The following is a 19,350-nucleotide window of genomic DNA, read 5'->3' as shown; positions in this document are numbered from 1 at the left end:
AACCCCAATCCCTGTCCCCAAACAACTAGGACATTGCTCACAGCATTTCCGGCCCAGTTTTTCTGCCATCCAGCCATGGTCAGAGGTGAGAGGACAGTACTGAGCACTCCCAGCAGCCAGGACGCCTGTCCCCAGGACAGTGGAGACCTGTCCTACATCATTCCCTACCTGCAGGACCACCAAAGGGGGCTGTGCTGCCAGACGTGGTCACAAGGGGGGACCAGGGAAATGGGCCTCAAAAAGCAACCGAATCCATCCTACCTGAGCGCCTGCCTCACAGGCTCCTCCGCCTGACAAACCTGACTTTGTCAAAGTGCAGAGCCTGGCCCGGCCCTGCTCCTCTGCCCGCATGCCCATCCCTTCCCTCCGCAGCTCTCTGCCTGGCCCACCAGCTGGTCCACTTTACTATCGGCCAGGCGGTGTCCACGTAACCCTGGGCCACGTCTGAGCTGAGCTGAGTGACAGAATCACACACGAGCTGCTGCCCTGAGGGGAGGCGTCCTCGGTGAGGCTCAGCCACCGCCTGTTCAGGGTGCCCACTGGACCAACCGCTCTGACAACAGCCCTGGCCCTTCTTCTGGGGACTGTCCCAAGTCCCAGCGAACACCACTGTAGTAACCACACCACAGTTCCACAGGTCGGGGGGAGGGGGGGGGGGAGAGCCGTTTCTAAAGGCAAATCAGTAAAATAAATTCACAGGAGGGGGAAGGGATCCTGCACATGACAATTGGATAGCTGTCCGCTAGCACCAGGCATCCCAAGAGCCTCCACCGAGGCACGAGTCCACAGCTCCGCTGGCATCCACCGCTTCCCAACTCCCGAGGAGGGTAGCTGTAACCTTCCCCGCTGAACTGAACGTCTGTCTGTGCTGTGCTCCAATGACGAACTCTGTGCCTATTTGCCAACCTTCAGAGACGGGTCAAGTACTGCACAATCCTAGGCTTGTGCCCCCCGAACAAGACCTAGGCTCCCCGTTCGACCACCAGGCTAATGGGTCAGCGGTCAGGGTGGCCGCACTGACCAGAAGCCTTTAGCTCTGCCATGTTGGGGTGGAGGCTCAAAGGCCAGACTGCTCTATGCTGCACCTCCAGCCCGCCTTCCCCAACTCTCTGGGTGCTCAGAGTGCTCCCCCCACCACTCTGGCACTGCAGGGGACCTGGCCGAGGGGCGCAGGCTGCTTCCTCACCAGGTAGAACTTGTCCAGAAGGTCTGAAGGAACAGGTGCTCTGGGGAGGAAAACGGGCCATAAGAGAATCACGGAGGGCTACAGAAGCCACTTTGGAAAGTAAAGGGACAGAATCATGAGAAACTGGTCAGGACGTTGTGTGCAACCAACCCCTGCCATTCTCAGTCTGAGTCTGCTGAGCTGAGAATGTGGCTTAGAGATGGAGCAATGAGGAACCTCAGAAGGAAAAGCAGAGCTCCCCTACAACTCTGCGTGGCGGCCACATTCTCTGAAGAGCAGGTGCAGAGAGCCTGCAAAGCCAGCAGCAAGAAAGGAGGCTGCTCAGGCCACTTCCTCCCGGGCCCTCGGCCTCCCTGACACCCATGCAGGACCTCGCCTCTTGCCCCTCTGGCCGTACTAACCAACCAAACACAAAACCCTGCTGATGACGAAACCGGTTTGGATCAGTGGATAGAGCATCAGTCTGTGGACTGAAAGGTCCTGGGATCGATTCTGGTCAAGGGATCATCTCTCTCATCGTTGTTTCTAACTCTCTATCCCTCTTTCTTTCTCTCTGTAAAAAAATCAATAAAATATGTATTTTAAATTTAAAAAGTAATTGCATTTCCAACGAACGTCCGGCGACGCCGAAGTTGACGATGGGGTACCACACTTTGAGAACCACTGTTACAGCAGAGACCAGTTAACAAGCATGTTCTCCGCTCTGGCGGAGCGTACGCACCAGTGAAACTCAAATGACAGCCCAACACTTACACAAGGAGCATTACAGTGACAAGTGACAAATGCCACGTGGTTCGGAGGCCACCCAGCCGGGACCGCCCCCGCCGCCCCGCGCCCCCACCCGGCAGGCCCAGTCCCCGGGGCGGCCCCGCCGGCCACGCGCCAACCTGCAGCCCGCTGAGTCCTGGCGACGATGTATTTCTGGAGCTTCCTCACCGCCCGGTCCCGGGTCACCTGCTCGTTCCCTGCCAGGCGCTGCGCCAGCTGGATCTCAGGGGGGAGCTGCGGAACCATGGCTGTCGCACCTAGAACTCCAGGTACCTGCGCCCGCGCCGCCACGCTTCTCCCTGTCGCGCGGTGTGACGTCACACGACCGCGCCGGCCTGGCCCGGGCGCGCTCTCTGACTACGGGCGCGTAGAAGGGCCTCTCCCCGGCCGCACGCCACTGCCCCGTAATGGCCGGACACCGCAATGACAGCACTAGACAGTTGTAATTAAAAGGTCACTAAGCATGTACCTGCATTTTAGGGGGGCGGTAGTTTAACCTGGTTGATGACAGAAGGTTCTTTAGCAAAGAATGCCAGCGAGCACAGATGGAAGGAATGGTGGAATTGGAGAAAAATCTGTGCAGCTCCTAGTAAATCTTTGATTCAGGGCGAAAGTCGTCAGAAAATGGCACAAGGGCTAAAGAAAGGTGGTCCCAGCTATCAGTTCCCCCCCCAAATGGCCTGCCCCTGTGTGCGGGTGGCCCCTCCCACGCAGTAGCAGCACCTGTGGGCAGTCAAGGCTGACCCTCATCCAGCCTTCAGGGCTGCACCCTGGCTTTCAGGACATAGGAAGGCTGAGCAGGGTGCACAAGAAGACAATCACAACCCTGGTCTGGGACAGTTGGCAAGACAATCATTCTAATATCTTCAGAGTTAAAGTCATGGATGAAGGAAGGGATGAATGCCTATATGGAAGAGGGGATATACTCCTTCACATAGTTGCATATACAAATCTTGATTGGATGCTGGTTCAAAGAAAAGACTCTATAAGTTTTTTGAGGGGGTCAATTGGGAAAGCTTTCATATAGACTAGATGTTGGACTATAGTGCAGAATAATTTTGTTATTTTCTTAGGTGTGACAATGTTGTGTTTATGTGTTTATGTTCATGCAGAATGGACTCAGCAGAGTTTTCCTGTTAAGTGAAATATAGTGGCAACCATACTTTGGTAAAAACTGCTGTTTGAATTTTAGCTTTGCTATCTGACTTCGGCCTTTGATTACTTGCTGAGGAGTGGGAAATTTCTGACCTTGCCTGGAGGGTAGAAAGTTACTCATCCCTCCCCCTCCTGGACCTGAAGGCCAAATCAACAGTCTGGGTTAGTCAAGGCTAAAAGAAGAGAACGAACCAAGAAGGGAGATTAGGCCATCTGGCCGATACATACAACCGCAAGGTTAAGCAATATAGAAACCAGTTAGCTCCAGCCCCGTGGACCTCCACCCCCCTTTTTTTGAAATGTATATAAAAAGCTGGATTTGTAACTGCTGGCGGCTGTCTCTGCCTGCTCCATCCTGGCGGCGGCAGCCCAGATTCGAATCTGTAATAAATTTGTTATTTGACTCGGCAATTGGCTATTTGGAGTTGTTTCCCGGGTAGGGGTCTCTGCCTCTTGGGTGGTCTCTGCTCCATTCAACATTAAGGGCCACGTGTCAGGGAACCCCAAGCCTGTTGACCCACTAGGCTACCAAGATGGAGGGCTGTGGTTTATTTTGGCAAACGGACACACAGCAAACAGCACAGAAAAAGGTCATATAGAGAGAGTCCAGGAGACACCGGGAGGAGGCTTCCAGAATCCTCTCCAGGTGAAGTCACACAGGCCACACTTACCTCCCCAGCACGGAGCTCTGACAGCACGTGTAAGGTGTCGAAATGGAGAACACAGGATGCAAAATGGAGAAACACCCACTTCCTTGACATTAGTGAGTAAAGGATAGTTAACATTTACAGTAAGTAGAGATGATTTGTGGGCAACAGCATAACTGGTGCCAGTGTGGTTATGCCTCCAAGGGGTTTGGAAAAGAAATTCATGCTGACTTATCAGAGGTATCTTTCCTAGGTGCGTAAGAACAATGGGCAGGGCTTAAGGTAAAGATTGATCTTCACCAGGAAGCTATGGGTGTGGGATGTGATTGCCCGCACGACCTGCCCAGCTAGGAATTTATTATCGAATCACCTTTGTGGTTACTGTCAGGCTCACCTAGCAGCGCCCCGAGCTTCTCCATTCTGCGATGTAGTCCCTTTTTTATTCACATATTCGTGGAGTCATTCATTCGTTCATTCATTCATTCATGACTGAATTGTAGGGGTCTCTCCTTCCCCTCCACACCTGGCCTCCCACCCTTCCTGGAATTACACACCAGGCTCTTCCCTGGCAGGTACCAGAAAAGCTTACCTCTCCCACTTTCCTGCTCATGGGCCACTCCCATTGGGGTTCCGCACTGAGCCCTACAGAAGGCAAGGCTGGGCCTGCTCCTGCAGTCAGCACCCAGGGGCGGGAGAGGCCCAGCATCCCCTGAGGTGCAGCCCTGGAGTGCGGGAGGGGTGCAGCCGGAATGCTACTCCCACTCCAACCTGAGGCCCTGGCAGGCATCTCCTCACTGGACTCCTTTGTGCCTCCTCTGCTCACACACGTCAGCCCTTCACCGTGTCCCTGGGTCACACGCTGGTGACACCCAGAGTGGCTGGTGCAAGCTGGCTGCTGGGCCAGGACTCGCAGATGAGAGTGCAGAGCAGTCCAAGGCACAGGGGAGTGAGGCCAGGCAGGGCCCGGTCCTGGACTCCAGGATGCCCTGGCGGTCTGTCCCCCAGCTACTTCCGGAGCACAGACTTCTCTCCCTCCTGCTCTTGGGGACTCTCAGTTCAGCTCCCACTCACCTCTGGGTCTCTCCCACCGGAACCTGCCCTGCCGGCAGTGTGGCAGCGGAGTTCGGAGTTTGTAGCTTCCAGAGCTAAGGCCCAGGATGTGGGTCTGCAGCTTCAAAGGGGAGGAGCACACATCACAGGAAGATGGGAGAGCAGAAGTGTGGTGGCCAGCTGTCTGCCTGCCACGCAGGCGAGCCTCACATTTAAAAGGAAATGACCTCTGATCTTTGCTCTCTTTCTGGACCAGGCTCCCTGCCCACATGATTTTAATGAAATCATTTCATTTTTTGTCTCTCTCCTCGCCCCTCTCCCCTCTCCTCCCCCCTTCCCCCCGCCGCTTTATTTTAGAGAGAGGAAGGGAGAGGGAGAGCAAGAGACAAACATGGATCAGTTGTCTACAGTTTAGGGCCCCATGGGGACATGGAAGACAAAGTTGAACCCACGACCCTTTGGTGCACAGGGGAAAGCTACTAATGACTGAGCCACACCGGCCAGGGCCGTACCTACATGCTATGAAGGCCGAGGTTAAAGTTCTCACCACCCCAATGACTGGGTCTTCATTGCCCTCCGCTCAGCAGAATCAACATGCAAAAGTGGCGTGGTTTGGAGGCACCCAGCATACCTCCGAGGCCACTAAGACCAACACCAGCCGAAACCGGTTTGGTTCAGTGGATTGAGCCTTGCCTGCAGACTGAAAGGTCACAGGATCGATTCTGGTCAAGGCCATGTACCTTGGTTGCGGGCTCATCCCCAGTGGGGGGTGTGCAAGGGGCAGCTGATCAATGATTCTCTCTTATCGATGTTTCTAGCTCTCTGTCCCTCTCTCTTCCTCTTTGTAAAAAATCAAAAAAAAAATAAAGAAATAAAAAAGACCAACACCAAACAGGTGCACGCTATGGCCCGCAGGCGGCGCCCTCTGCGGGGTTCCAGATTGTGCAAGGCGCCTGTCCATTCCCCAGCTCCCCGCGCCCCCCCCCCCCCCCCCGCCCTACCCCACTCGATGCCTCCCACCCGGACCCCACCCGCACCCCACCCATACTCCACCCCGCCCCCTCCCACCCCCAACCGCCCCAGGCGCCCCCCCCCTGGTCGGACCGCCTCCGCCCCGGGGCACCACCCACGGGTTTAAGAGGGAGGCCGAGCTCACAGCTCAGCAGCCGCTGTCTCACTGCTGATCTCCCTCCCAGGCCGAGCTCCTCCGTGCCCACAGCTCCCAGCTCCCTGCCCACAGTTACGCCAAGATGATGCTTGGTGGCCCTTCCGCCGTAGAGCCCGCCACGGCCGAGATCCAGGCCATCGCCGACCAGGTAGGCGGCCCGGGCCTCCCGTCCCGCCCACAGGGGCAGCCCCTCCTGGGCGCTGGGACCGGGACCCTGGGCCTGGGCTCCGGGCTCTGAGAGCCCAGGCTCAGAGGGAAGGGCCGGGCGTGGGTCCTCGGGCGGTTTCGGGGGGGAATCAATCCAAGAGAGAGAGGGGAGCCAGGGCAGGTGGGATGGAAGGTAGCAGTCCGTGAACCCGGGGAAGAGATCCTACACGTCTACCCTTATTCTAGTGCTCCTTGTGTACGTTTGAAGTCATCCCCAAATAAAGGTTAAAAAAGAAAAAGAAAAGAAAAAGAACCAGAAACCAGGCTGGGAGGCAGAGGCAGAGCCTGGCTCAGACCCTGGGCAGCGCTGGACTCCGGTGCCTCCGTGTTCTCCTCTGGAAAGTGGGGATCCCTGGGTGCCTTCCCCGGAGGTTCTGGGGGAGGGAAGGGGAGACCGAGGGGCCACGGGAAGGGGAGACGGTGGGGCCACCGGAAGGAGAGACGGTGGGGCCAGGGGAAGGGGAGACGGTGGGGCCACCGGAAGGGGAGATGGTGGGGACACGGGAAGGCTTAGGTCCGAGGAGACACAAAGTCAAACAAACCTGCTTCTTCCCTGACCCGATAGTACCCTTCCCCCCACTTCACCCCCTTTGCTCAGGTGGTTCAGACCATCTGACCACAGTAACGCGTGGTGAGTCAGGCCCATGGGACTTTGAAAATGGGGAATCTGTAGAGACTGCCAGGCGAGCCAGCGTGGGCGAGGTTCCTGTCCCTCAGCTCCAGAGCCCAGCCTCTCCTGCGGTTGGGTTTCCCAGGCCTAAGGGATTCCTCACTTGCTGCGTGAACTTTGAATGTGCATCAGCTCACTCGGGAGAGAGGGGTCGCTGTCTCCTTAATGTGGTGATGGTCCCTTGAGAGTGACAAGTAAGAGGGCAGTCCCATCCCGCTGGGAGGCAGTCCTGGAGGGCGGGCTTTGCCTGTGGCTCCCAGAGGACAGGGCAGGCACATCTTGCTGCCTCCCCTGTGTACACTGACTCCTCCCCAAGCTCTCTGGGCTGCAGGAGAGGAGAACAGAGGCCAGAGAGGGAGCCCTGGCCAGAAGGATGTCAGAGTCCCTAATTCTGGCTCAGCCTCCTCCAGTAGCACCCACCAGTCCCCACCTTGGCCTTTCCTGGCCCTCTGCGGTCTCCTGGCCCCTGGAGGGTTAGTGACGGGCAACTTCCTAACCATCCCCAGGCCTTCCGTGCTCCCCTTCGCCCCAGCACAGCCCACCGTTCCCCGGCCACCAGTAAACCAGTGACCCGCCACCACAGGCAGGGCCTGGAGGCTGCCATGTGCCCAGTCCCAGCGCCCACATTTGGGTTGTCTCCCCATTCCTTGCCTTCCTGCCTCCACTCCTGAAACAGGCCAGGAGGGAGGCGATTCCTTCCCAGACTCCCCTGTGGCTTTGTGCGTGTCACTCCTCCCGAGGCTTGTCCACCGTCTGCAGGGTCCGATCCCTGCAGACCAAACATGGCGCCTTGTAGGACAGGTAAGTACTGAGACAGCTGGGCCTGCGGTGAGAACCCAGCCGGCCACATGCAGAGGGCAGAGGAGCGGCAGGAGGGGCCTGCTTTCTTCCTTTCTAACCTTCCCTCCTGTCCTTAGCTGCTGACTCCACTTCCCCTTTCTTATCCCTGGTTAGGGCCCCTCCCTGAAGGTGCTGGGCAGCCGTGAAGCTTTTGTGCCGTTGGCCAGTGACTCACTGGCATGTCATGAGAGTCATCCCCGTGGGCTCCCACAGCTCATCAAGCTGAGTTAACGAAAGTCCTCTAACTTTCCTCACCTCGTCCAGTCACTCCAGCCAAGTCAGCATGCCCCAGTGCCTACCAGTAGTCTGGAGAGCAGCCAGAGACCTTGCAACCAGCTTTGATTTTACTGTAAGAAAAACAAACCAACCACCCTGTAGAGGCCGCCTGGGAAGGCACCTGGGCATTCTTTTAACTGTTGCCAGCTGAGACAGAGACTGGCAGAGCCGAGGCTCCAATGCACATTTCTCCAAGATGGTGGGAAGTGTAATCAGCTTGGCCTTCATATCAGCCCAGGTGTGTGCAGGGGTGGGACTAGATATGTAAATCCAGGTATGCTAGGGCCTACTTAAGAATGCCAATAAGTTGTGATAACTTCCCTGTATGGGGGTTATAAAATAAATGTGTTGGGAGGGTTAGTCCTTGTCTTCCCGCCTCTCCAGCAGACAGGATGGCGGCCCACCCAGCTCCCAGCTTAAAATCTATCTCTGTGTCTTCTCTCTCTATTTCTATTATTTCTCAATCCCTGGCCGCCTCTACTTAGAACCAGTTCGTTCATCTCTCTTTCCGTGTGGGACTCGGAAAAGGGACATCCCCGCCATGTCTGGCCCTGCACCAACCTGCTCTCTCCTGCCTCCATGAAGATACTCGGTTAATAAGAGGCCAAGATCCCGAGAGACGGGATTGAACCCCAAGTTTGGTTCCTGTCTGAGACTCGGATCAGGATCAGCACCTGCCCAAAGGCATGGCGTCCTCAGGAAATGACCTAACAATGCAGGAAGCACCTCTACCTGCAAAGCACTCTCTCTGCTGCCTCATCTGCTTCAAAAGCACTGGGCACAGCCTCAGGGTCCAGGAGGGGGAAGTTAAGAGAGTTCGGGCACATCTAGAAGATGGAAGGTTAAATCTACAATTAAAATTAACTTTAGTTTAAAATTGTAAACTTTTACGTTTTTCATTTTAAAAGCATCATTTAAAAAATTATATAACAGTGTTCAAATGAGTTGTTTGGGTCTTAAGTAAAAAAGAAAAACAGGGCCGAAACCGGTTTGGCTCAGCGGTAGAGCATTGGTCTGCGGACTGAAAAGTTCCAGGTTCGATTCTGGTCAAAGGCATGTACATTGGTTGCGGGCAGATCCCTGGTAGGGGGTGTGCAAGAAGCAGCTGGTCGATGTTTCTCTCTCATCGATGTTTCTAGCTCTCTATCTCTCTCCCTTCCTCTCTGTAAGAAAAATCAATAAGTTATTTTTTTAATTAAAAAAAAAAAGAAAAAAAAAAGAAAAGCAGAGTATGAACTTGTAGGCAGTGTAGTAATGCTGAAGTTATAAAAACTTACCGCGCCTTCATGCCAAAACCGGTTTGGCTCAGTGGATAGAGCGTTGGCCTGCGGACTGAAAGTTCCCGGGTTCGATTCCGGTCAAGGGCATGTACCTTGGTTGCGGGCACGTCCCCAGTGGGGGGTGTGCAAGAGGTAGCTGATCGATGATTCTCTCTCATCGATGTTTCTAACTCTCTATCCCTCTCTCTTCCTCTCTGTACAAAAATCAATAAAATATTTAAAAAAAAAAAACTTACCGCGCCTTCAAAAAAAAGGGCAAGTGAGCTGCTGAAATCATACTTTTGGAACTGGGTAGAATTCAGGAATTGTTTGCTGCACTTTACCATTAGCGTGAACAGTTGCAAGCATGTAAAACTCGAGGCTGGTGGGCCACATGCCTTGTGCTGGCCACGAGTTTGACATGCTTGGTCCTGCATTGGGGAATGATCTGTAAAGGGCAGGCCTTAGAGGTCAGTTGGTAACATCTGACACGAGGCCGCAGCTCCCGTGTCAGTCACTCATGAAGGCCTGGTTTCCCCTCTCTCCTGCTCCCTAGGTGAAGTCCCAGCTGGAGGAGAAGGTAAACAAGAAGTACCCCACTTTCAAGGCCACGGAGTACATGAGCCAGATGGTCGCGGGGATTAACTACTTCATCAAGGTGGAGTGTCCGCTACTGGAGAGCTCATGCAGACCTGGGGGGAGGGAGGACCTATCAGGGCCAGGACAGGGGTGTTTAAGGGGGTTCCTGTAGCCCTGGTTGGTGTCGCTCAACGGATAGAGCATCAGCCTGCACACCTAAGGGCCACAGGTTTGATTCCCGGTCAAGGGCTGGTACCTGGGTTGCAGGTTCAATCCCTGGCCTCAGTTGGGATGCATGGAGGATGTGTCTCTCTCACATCGATCTCTCTCTAAAAATCAATACAATACAAATGTTTTTAAACGAATAAAATAAATGAGTGTGCATGTACTCCATGGAGGAGAGGACTGAGCCTTTCAGGTAACTGAGGGCTCTGAGGAGCGAATGTAGCGTGCCCAGGGTGCTGGTGGGGGTGCTGGGTGTCCACTGCACCCGAAGGAGGAAGATGAGAATGTCCCCACCCTAGCTGCTGATGCCCTGAAGGGACCCGGCCTCCAGGCTCTCAGGCCCTTTGTCACGCAGCCCGCCAGGCACGGGGACTTGGGGTCAGAGGCAGCAGCTGCCCCCCTCACTGGCCTCTCTCTTCCCAGGTTCAAGTTGCAGATGATGACTTCGTGCACATCCGCGTGTATCGGGCTCTCCCTCACGAAAACAAGGCCTTGGCCCTGCACGACTATCAGACCAACAAGACCAAGCAGGACGAGCTGACCTACTTCTAGTTCTGGATCTTGAACTGAACCTTTGCCACGTGGTTCTGTGCCACGTGGTCGCGTGCCGGGGTCCGAAATGAGCGGTGTCTCTGTGCTCCTCTGTGCCAATCTGGCGTCTCTGCTTCTGACTGTAATAGCGTAATTTTCCTCCCAATCAATGATCTTAATGGAATTGCTTTCCAAGAGGGCTTAGGTGATCTCTAACTAAATACATTTTTAAGTTTTTGCAAATTTCCTTTGTCGTGGATTTTTTTTCTTCATCTGAAGCCATAACCACCATATTCATGGCCACGTGCCAGCCTGAGACAGCTGAGGCCCCTCCACCTGAGGAGGAGAGCCCACTGGGGTTGCCCCGGGTCCCTGCAAATGGGTGGAAGACCCAGGGCCCCAGGTGTCTTTTCCAACTACAGCTCTGCACCCTGCTGCCTGGACTCTGCACTCTGTCTCCAGGCCTCGGTTGCCCCCCATCAGTAAAAGGATTAGAGTAAACCCGATTCTTGACCGTGAGTTCTACATGTGCTCAGACAGTCACACTGTGTTTCCGTAGCAGCGGTCACAGGGCAGGGACAAAGGGTTGCACATACCGGCTACCCTGAGCACTAGGTGCCTGGGAGGCTGTGCGGCGCCTGCTATAACCCGGAGCATCTGGGAGGGCCTGCCTGTTTCAGCAGGGGTCCTGCCCACCCGTGCAGTCAGTACCTGGTTGGCTTGCCCCATTTTTGTGTGAAGTGGAATTAAAGAGTGCCCCTGACAGCATAGGGTTAATGACAGTTGGGTGAGATTTCTTTCTTTTTCATTTCTTTATTGATTAAGGTATTACATATTTGTCCCCATTCCCCCATTCCCATCCCTCATCCATCCCCACGCATGCCCCCATCCCCTTGTTGTCCTCGACCACTGGTTAGGCTCAAATGTATGCACTGAAGTCCTTTGGTTGATCTCTCCCCTTTCATCCTACACTCCCTCTGAGGTCTGGCAGTCTGATCCATGCCTCCTCGTCTCTGGGTCTGTTCTTGTTCATCATTTCCCCTAGATGAGTGAGATCATGTGATACTGGAAATACACTTACAAGAACTGAAAATGAGACAAGCAATAATGGTTATGAGTTTGGTGAGATTTCTATCTGTGTGGCTCAGGGTCGAAGTATAATACAATGAGTGGCCAGATTATTATGATCTCTGAATGAATAATAATCTGTCCACTCCAGGTATATCCTATATAATAAAAGGCTAATATGCAAATTGTCCCCTTGAACAGGAGTTTGACTAGCAGGCAGGCCGGCCAACCTTTCATGTCCCCTCCCCTTGGCCAGGCTGGCCGGCCCCCACCCATGCACGAATTCATGCACTGAACACACACTGAGTGGCCAGATTATTATGACCACCCCATCAGTACTTCGTTGGTCCACCTTTTTCCTTCAGTACTGCGGTGATTCTTCTTGGCATTAACTCCTCGAGATGTTGAAAGGTGATGTGAAGAATCTGACACAGTACCTGATGAATAGCCCTGTCCAGTCTGTGAGATTTGATGGTTGTGGAACCAGCTGCCTGATGGCTCTTTTAACTTGGTCCCACAAATGCTCAAATGATTGTAGGGGCCACCTAAGCAAGGTAAAGTCTCCCTCATGTTCTTGAAACCACTCATGCACAATACAAGCACCGTGGCATGGCACATTGTTTTGTTGGAAGAAGCCATCTCCATTGGGATACACCATCCACATGACAGGATGAACTTGATCAATAATGATACTTAGGTATGGTATTCAGACATTGTTCCACACGAATTCAAGGGCTCAAATCATGCCAGGAAAACATGCGCCAAACCATAGCACTGCCCCCACCAGCTTGAAGGGTTGTACTCATGCTTGTGGGGGGCATGCTTTCATGCTGTTTCTGCGAAATTCTCACTCTGCCATCTGCATGATGCAACTGGAAATGTGATTCATCGGACCACGTGACTTTTTTCCAATGTCAACTGTCCAATCCTTGTGTTCCTAGGCGAATTGGAGACCTTTTATCTTGGTGACTGCAGACAGCAAAGGTGTTGGAACAGGCCTTCGGCTTCCATATCCCATACGATGCGGTATACAATTTGCCTACAAACCTCAGGTGGTCATAATAATCTGGCCACTCAGTGTGTATTCCTGAGGGTTAGTGTCAGTCTGACATTCCTGAGCCCCTCTTGGCTCCCCTGGGGCATGTGAAGATTTGTGCCACAGTCAGGCTATCTGTGTCCTAGGTCACCAGGAGCATGGAAGGGCGGGACGGTGAGCATGCGGAGCCTGGAGAGCAGCAGTGAGCAATCTCTGCATAGTGACCTGTGTGTGTCTGCTGAGAACCAATTCCAGCATGTAATTAATGACAAGAGTTTTTCCAAAGGGTGGGTGAAGCTTGGGGAGCTCAACAGGGTTGAGTCACATGTAGTTTACCTAAGGGCTAAACGGCACTTCCCCCAAACCTGAATAGGATGGTTGTTAACTGCCAGACAGCTCAGGGCATTTTATTGCCTCTTTTGGCCAAACACCTGAACAAGTTGTAGGCTATTCCCCAAAGTGACAATCCCTGTAAACCCTTTGATACCATATCCTTTGAAGTGTATATTTCCACCTTGCCTTGGGACAAATTGTGTTTAATAAAAGCAGGGTCCTTGGTCAAGGAGTGTCTTCTGGCTCCTTCAGCTGGAAGCTCCTATGACCCCCAATGCCTTCCAAAAATATCTTTCATTCACGGACTCCTTCTTAATCATCTATGTGCAGCCCTTTCTCCAGAATGCTGAACTCTTTGTAAGGCTGGGGGAAAAGAACCCCGGCATGCATCCCCGACCCTCCATGAGCTGGAATAATAAAGCTTTCATGACACCCTCATGCATTGAACAGAAGACCGAACACAATTCCCACCTGGGGACTTTCTGGGACCGGCGGGGGAGATGGCATTCAGGGTGCTAAGCAGAGCTGACAGCCATGCCCTGCTCTGCCTGATTAGTGGGGGATTGTTAAATGGCTGTGGGTGGAGCCAGGGTGACGAGGCATCTGTGACAGGAAAGAGGTGACAGTTATAATTGCACAGCTCAGGTGCAAATGCCCTGGGCTATGCAGTTGAAGATACTTGGGTGTACTTCCTATGAATTTCACCTCACTAAAAACAGCACCAGGCAGTAAGCCAGAGCCAGTCTGGGGGGACCCTTTGGCAGAGGATTTGGGGAACAAATGCTGGGCTTGAGCTCTTCCCTCTTCCCACCAGGCCCAGCCTCTCCTCTGCCCACCCTGGGCTCTGGGTGCTGACCTGTAGGGATGCCCTTGCCCTTGGTTCCCAAGGGACCACCTGGGGTCTCCTGGCCGTGACCTCCCTTCTACAGGATGCCTTTTAGATTCTGGTACGTGGCCTGCCAGTTAGCCCTTCAGGCATAGCTTCCCTCCACGTCCCCCTGAGGTGCTGACACCCCATCCCTTTTACTAAGCACTCCAGTCACTGGTCAGTGCCTTCTATTTCCCCGGCACCAAGAAGACAGCGATATAGGGACCTGCCCACCCTTGAGAGTCACAGGCCCTAATTCTCCAGCTATCCATGCAGGGACACAGTCACAGGGCGGTCACAGTGGGTTGAGAGGCAGAGTCGGGTGCCTTTGTCATAAAGCCTGTTCCTTGGGGATGACCGGAGGATTCATCTACAAAGATGTGGGAGGGTGTATAGTACCTGCTGGACTAGAGGACCAGAGCTGTCCCCACCCGGGTGTGAAGGAATTGGAACCCAGAAGGGGTAGTGACACCGGATCAATGACCAGGGCTTGTCCTCTGAATCTCGCAGGGATGGGCCAGGAAAGGGAGCCCCACCCTCCTGATCACGGGGGGTTGCAGCAGAAACCCTGAGAGTAAGGCGCCAGAGTGGGTTAGCAGGGAGGGGACTTGGGCCACGGTGAGCAGGGCAGGCCCTTTCTTTAAGAAGGAGAAGTTTGCCCAGCCAGCATGTTTGAACATCGACCTATGAACCAGGAGGTCAGTTTGATTCCCGGTCAGGGCTCATGCCCAGTTTGCAGGCTCTAACTCCAGTGGTGGGGGGCATACAGAAGGCATCCAATCTATGATTCTCATCATTGATGTTTCTATCTCTCTCTCCCTCTTCTTTCCTCTCTGAAATACACACAATACACACACACACACACACACACACACACACACTAGGGGCCCGGTGCACAAAATTTGTGCATGGGGGTGTGTGACCCTCAGCCCAGCCTGCACCTTCTCCAATCTGGGACATCCCTCTCACAATCCAGGACTGCTGGCTCCCAACTGCTCACCTGCCTGCCTTTCTGATTGCCCCTAACTGCTCCCTTGCCAGCCTATTTGCCCCTAACTGCCCTCCCCTGCAGGCTTCATTGCCCCCAACTGTCCTCCCTTGCAGGCCTGGTCCCTCCCAACTACCCTCCCCTGCTGGCCATCTTGTGTTGGCCATCTTGTGTCAACTTGGGGCAGGATCTCTGACCACATGGGAGCAGCCATCTTGTGTGTTGGAGTGATAGTCAATCTGCATATTATTCTTTTATTAAATAGGACCTATTTTTTTTAAAGAGGGAGATGATGAGGGGAGAGCAGTGACCACGGCTTGTTACCACAGCTTGGGTACTGCACGGATGATTAACAAAAGGGAATCCCGTGAAGAAGAATTCCTCACGCTAAACCACGATTGCATGAAAATATTTATTTGTGGAGAATCATAAGTCAATAGGAGCAGCACACAGACAGGCCTCTACAATGGTGAGCTGTTTTACATTTACAGACCTGTGCCCCCTCTCCCAGCGGGCAAGGCTGGTCACCGCAGGCCCGATACAGCCACTGACTGAATCTCACAGAGATTGTCCCCTCACAGCTGGGCCCGAGGCCTGTGCTTCGCTCCCAGGCTGGCCACACCCCGAGCAGCCTCAGGATCCGAGCTCCCTGAGCTACTCGCCTGGGAGGCCCAGGGCAGCGTGGGCTGGGCTCCCGCTCACAGCTCCGTCCTGCTGGGCCGGTTTTACAATCATTGATTGACATGCTGACCACAACTCCACATTAGCAGGTGCACAGCCAGAAGGTTAGAACATTCAGACCATCACCCGGTCCACACGGAGATGGGGATTCCTTTCCAGTTCCCCAAATGGTAACATCTGCACCTCCATCGCGAGGGCAGGGGCTGCAGTGCGGGCTCGGGTGGTGCCACGGGGAAGGGCTGTCCTTGCTCTCCTGAGGCCGACCTGCAGGCATGATGTCCTGCCATGGCGAGTGCCCCACAGGAAGGAGCTCCTGCCGAACGGGCTTCCCGCCGCACGAAGATCAGAACCTGCCCGCCGTGGCGGAGGGCTGGGACGGAGGCGGGGCGCAGGTTGGGGCTCCAGTCCCCGTGACCACAGTGACGCTGTCAGAAGCCTCGCTGCAGCACAGACTCCGAGGGGCTTGGACAGTGGAAACGCTTTTAAAAGACCCATCTCCTCTGCCAGCATCTAAAAAGACAACTCTAGGAAGAGCCTCCCGCTAATACAGCTTTAAAAATCTGCTAAGTCAGACCTCACAGTATTCACCAAGCTCTGTCTTACCAACAGAGTGAACACAATGTGGTGAGCTCAGATCCCGAATGAAAGGCAGGAATGTGGCTTGTAAGACAGTGTATTTTAATCCGTTAGAGGAAACACTCTGTACTGAGAATAAAGAGCAGATGCCCACAGGAAGACACATGCGCTACGAGAACCCCGAGCGGCGATGGGTGATGCTGGCAAGGGCCTCAGAGCACAATGGTGGGTGGGACACACGCAGGGCCCGTCCTGGGCATCACCACAGAATGCACAGCCTGGCTCCCATCGCCGGACAGAGACTGACACACTGAAGAAACACCCCCAGAAGCAGAGCTGATGTTTGCCATCCACCAAGGGGGGGCCCAGACCCCTCCCAGCCCACCACCCTCTCCCTCTGGGCTCGCCGTGTCCCCCTGCTGGCGAAGACTGGAAGGGTGTGGCTGGATTCTGAAACCAGAAGGTGTAGATTCTACACCTTCTTTCGCCAGGACAAGGGTCTCTGTAAAAACACAGGCTCTCATGATGTTCTTCTCACCACAACACCTGCCGGCTACCCGATGCTGCACCCGCCACAAAGCGGCCGCCCGCAGCACACACCCCCCGACGCTGCCACATGTGCCACCCTCGATCCCTGTGCTCAGGGGAGAACTGCCGGCAGCAGGGGGTCTCCTGGGGGAAAGACGTCCATCCAGACCAACGGGGCCACAGGTTAAAGCTTCCCTGGCTTCGGGCGATGGGCTGGCCTCCCAGAGCCACCTTCTCCAGGGCTCGGGGTCCTTCTGAGGGGCCACTCAGCTTGTACACCTGACGCGCTCCCTCCAGGGGCACAGGAGCTGGCTCTCCAGGGAGCCCTAACACAAGAGCCTCAGAGGATGATGGGAAGGGAACCCCAATGTGGCATCAAAATGGTGGGGCTCCACCCCACTGCTCTGTTGGTGGGCACAGTGGAGTCCAGGGCCGCCTGGCTCCCACCCAGACTCAGAGAGCGGACCTCACTCACAACGTCCCCAGCTGCACATACTCCACTCTGCTCGGTCACAAGCTCCCCTCCCCTCCTCCCAGCCTGGGTAGGGACTGGCGGGGTCTCCAGGGAGAGGGGTGGGTGAAGGAGGTCCACGGGACTAGATGGCGGCAGAGATGGAAGACACGGATTCCTGGCTATTCTCCCACGGAGTACAATACAGTCACACGGTGTCTCTGACTCACACAGGTGTGGACCTGACACCCATTCAGGTAGCTGATCCCCTCCAAGGGCAGGAAGGACAAGGAGAGGGCGTGGCGGTGGCGGCCCAGCGGTCAGAACACGCTTCCCTCCTGTTGTGTACATGTCACCGGAGGAGTGAACACGGGTTCCCTGGAAATCCCGTAATCCCAACACTGACACACCCTCCGCTTACTCAGAGCAGGTGCGCCCGGCCAGGCTCAGGCCATTGGAAAACGGAACAAGTGTAAGAACAGGACGACAAGCAAAGCATCGTTTCACAATAACTGACACACACTGCAAAAGGACCGCAGACGGACAGTCACCTCAGCGGGACTTGGCAATGATTTGCGACTGATTCGAAGAGGGAATCATCGTCTGGAATTCCATCTGGAAGGTCTACAGGAGGAGGTTTGAAACACTGGAAAGTTTGAAATCTGCACTCTGACAACAATCTCCCACCTGAACATAAATTGCCATCAGTTTGCATGTGGCTAAGCTTTGCAAAGTAAAAACAAAAATCAATTCTAATTTGGACCCAATTTGTATCAAAAAGCACTGCCAGGAACCAAGGTTGGGAAATTCTACACGTGGGCAGCCCAGGCCTCTGCCGCCAGCGCGGGGGAGCGTGAGCGTGTGGAGACGACCCAGACAGCAACACGGGCCTGGGAATGCGGGGCCCGGCCTCCCCCGGGAGCTCACGTTTCCACGGGAGCCCCGCACGCTGCAGAGGCTCCCGGGCCCCCAAGTCCCTCCTCAGAGTACAGACAGCCCAGCCCGTCTCCGTCTCCTCGTGGCCGGGGACCTCTGCCTGCTAGTGGTCAGGGCTGTATAGCCGATGGGCAAGCCTCCGGGGCACCGGAGTCCGTGGTCCCGCAGAAGCTTTGGGAGGAACAGATCCCGTCATTCTCTGAAGCATGTGGGAAGTAAGAGAATGAGCCCTCACGTGGGGCCATGCCTCTGAAATAAAACCGAAGAGCATCCAGCGCGCTCTTCCCTTCAAGTTCCCGGCACACAAGCAACAAGCCCAGCACCCACACCTGCTTCCAGGCGGTTTCGCCATCTCCTGCAGGGCAGGCACACCTGGTCCCTTGCCCGGCCCTACACTGGCTCTCACTATTGAAATAAAAAAACCTTATCGTTGGCCTTTCTCCAGCCCTACTTGGCAGTGGCAGTATTTCCCATTAAATGTGCTGCACACACCCAGGGCCCTGGGTGGCTTGGGCTGGTCCCTGTGAGTGCCATCGGAGAGGCTGCCTCCCATCAGGCTGCGGGCCATCCTTCCTCCTCCTGGTCCTTTGGGCCCTGCAGGCGCCAGGAGGCCGGGCTACGCCCGGGGCTCAGAGGAGCCTGGTGCTGGGGACCAGGAGCCAGGGGCATGGCGCCCTGACCCTGCGCACGGCCATCGGGAGCACGACAGCGTGCGAGTTAGACATTCAGAAGTCACAGTGGGGAGGGAGACCGGGCCATGGTGCGGGAGTTCGACGGAGAGGGGCCGCTCTTCGTTCTCGGGCATTTTCTACAAACCGAAGGATGGACCGCAGAGGAGCCGTGCGGGCACAGGGGCTGGCCTCGGAGAGTTTGCTCTCCCAGGAGCCCACGGGGCCCCACACCCTGTGTCTCCCCTCCAGGCTGTGGGCTCCCAGGCTAGGGGGCAGGGTGTGGGTTCCAGGCAGGCTGAATCTTCAAGCCTAGGGTACCCCAAAACTCTGGAGAAGTGGAGCCAAGGCGGTCACGCTGGCAGTGGACACCTGGACTGGCGTCAGGGCCTAGGCCCAGCTCTGCGCCCGCAGCTGTCCGCGTGCTATCTCCCTGGCGGGGGGCGCTCCTCACCAGCAGCCGGTGGCACGCTGTTGTGTCACCAACTCGGCGAGATTTCCAAAAGGAGCCCAGGTGGCATCTCCCCAACCCCTCGGCAGTCCCTCCCCTGGCATCTCTGCGCCTCGTGCAGCTGGTCCCTGAAGACTCTTGTGGGTTACAGGACGGTCCCGCTGATACTCTGTGGACTTCGATTTTCGGGGTCCTGGAAGGTCCC

The 19,350-nt window shown here is 55.2% G+C and overlaps 1 protein-coding gene across 1 annotated transcript; it reads left to right on the top strand.

The window, feature by feature from the left end:
* Positions 1–5,936: 5,936 nt before the first annotated feature.
* LOC311617291 (cystatin-B-like) lies at positions 5,937–10,804 on the top strand. The gene is made up of 3 exons (XM_084873731.1): positions 5,937–6,122; positions 9,783–9,884; positions 10,454–10,804. Exons 1-3 carry the CDS (start codon positions 6,057–6,059, stop codon positions 10,580–10,582), a joined length of 297 nt encoding a protein of 98 aa, XP_084729857.1. The 5' UTR covers positions 5,937–6,056; the 3' UTR covers positions 10,583–10,804.
* Positions 10,805–19,350: the final 8,546 nt, after the last annotated feature.

The sequence above is a fragment of the Pipistrellus hanaki genome (genome assembly GCF_964339955.1).
Source record: "Pipistrellus hanaki genome assembly, chromosome: 2".
NCBI lineage: Eukaryota > Metazoa > Chordata > Mammalia > Chiroptera > Vespertilionidae > Pipistrellus > Pipistrellus hanaki.
The sequence above is the reverse complement of the archived record's forward strand: the minus strand, read 5'-3'. Positions and strand labels throughout refer to the sequence as shown.

What these genes read in the sequence shown, in the direction of transcription:
- LOC311617291 (XM_084873731.1), top strand. Translation starts at nt 6,057, where the DNA reads ATGATGCTTGGTGGCCCTTCCGCCGTAGAGCCCGCCACGGCCGAGATC. An exon ending in TCCAGGCCATCGCCGACCAG is followed by an intron (nt 6,123 to 9,782) that starts GTAGGCGGCCCG and finishes CCTGCTCCCTAG; the next exon opens with GTGAAGTCCCAGCTGGAGGA. An exon ending in GGATTAACTACTTCATCAAG is followed by an intron (nt 9,885 to 10,453) that starts GTGGAGTGTCCG and finishes CTCTCTTCCCAG; the next exon opens with GTTCAAGTTGCAGATGATGA.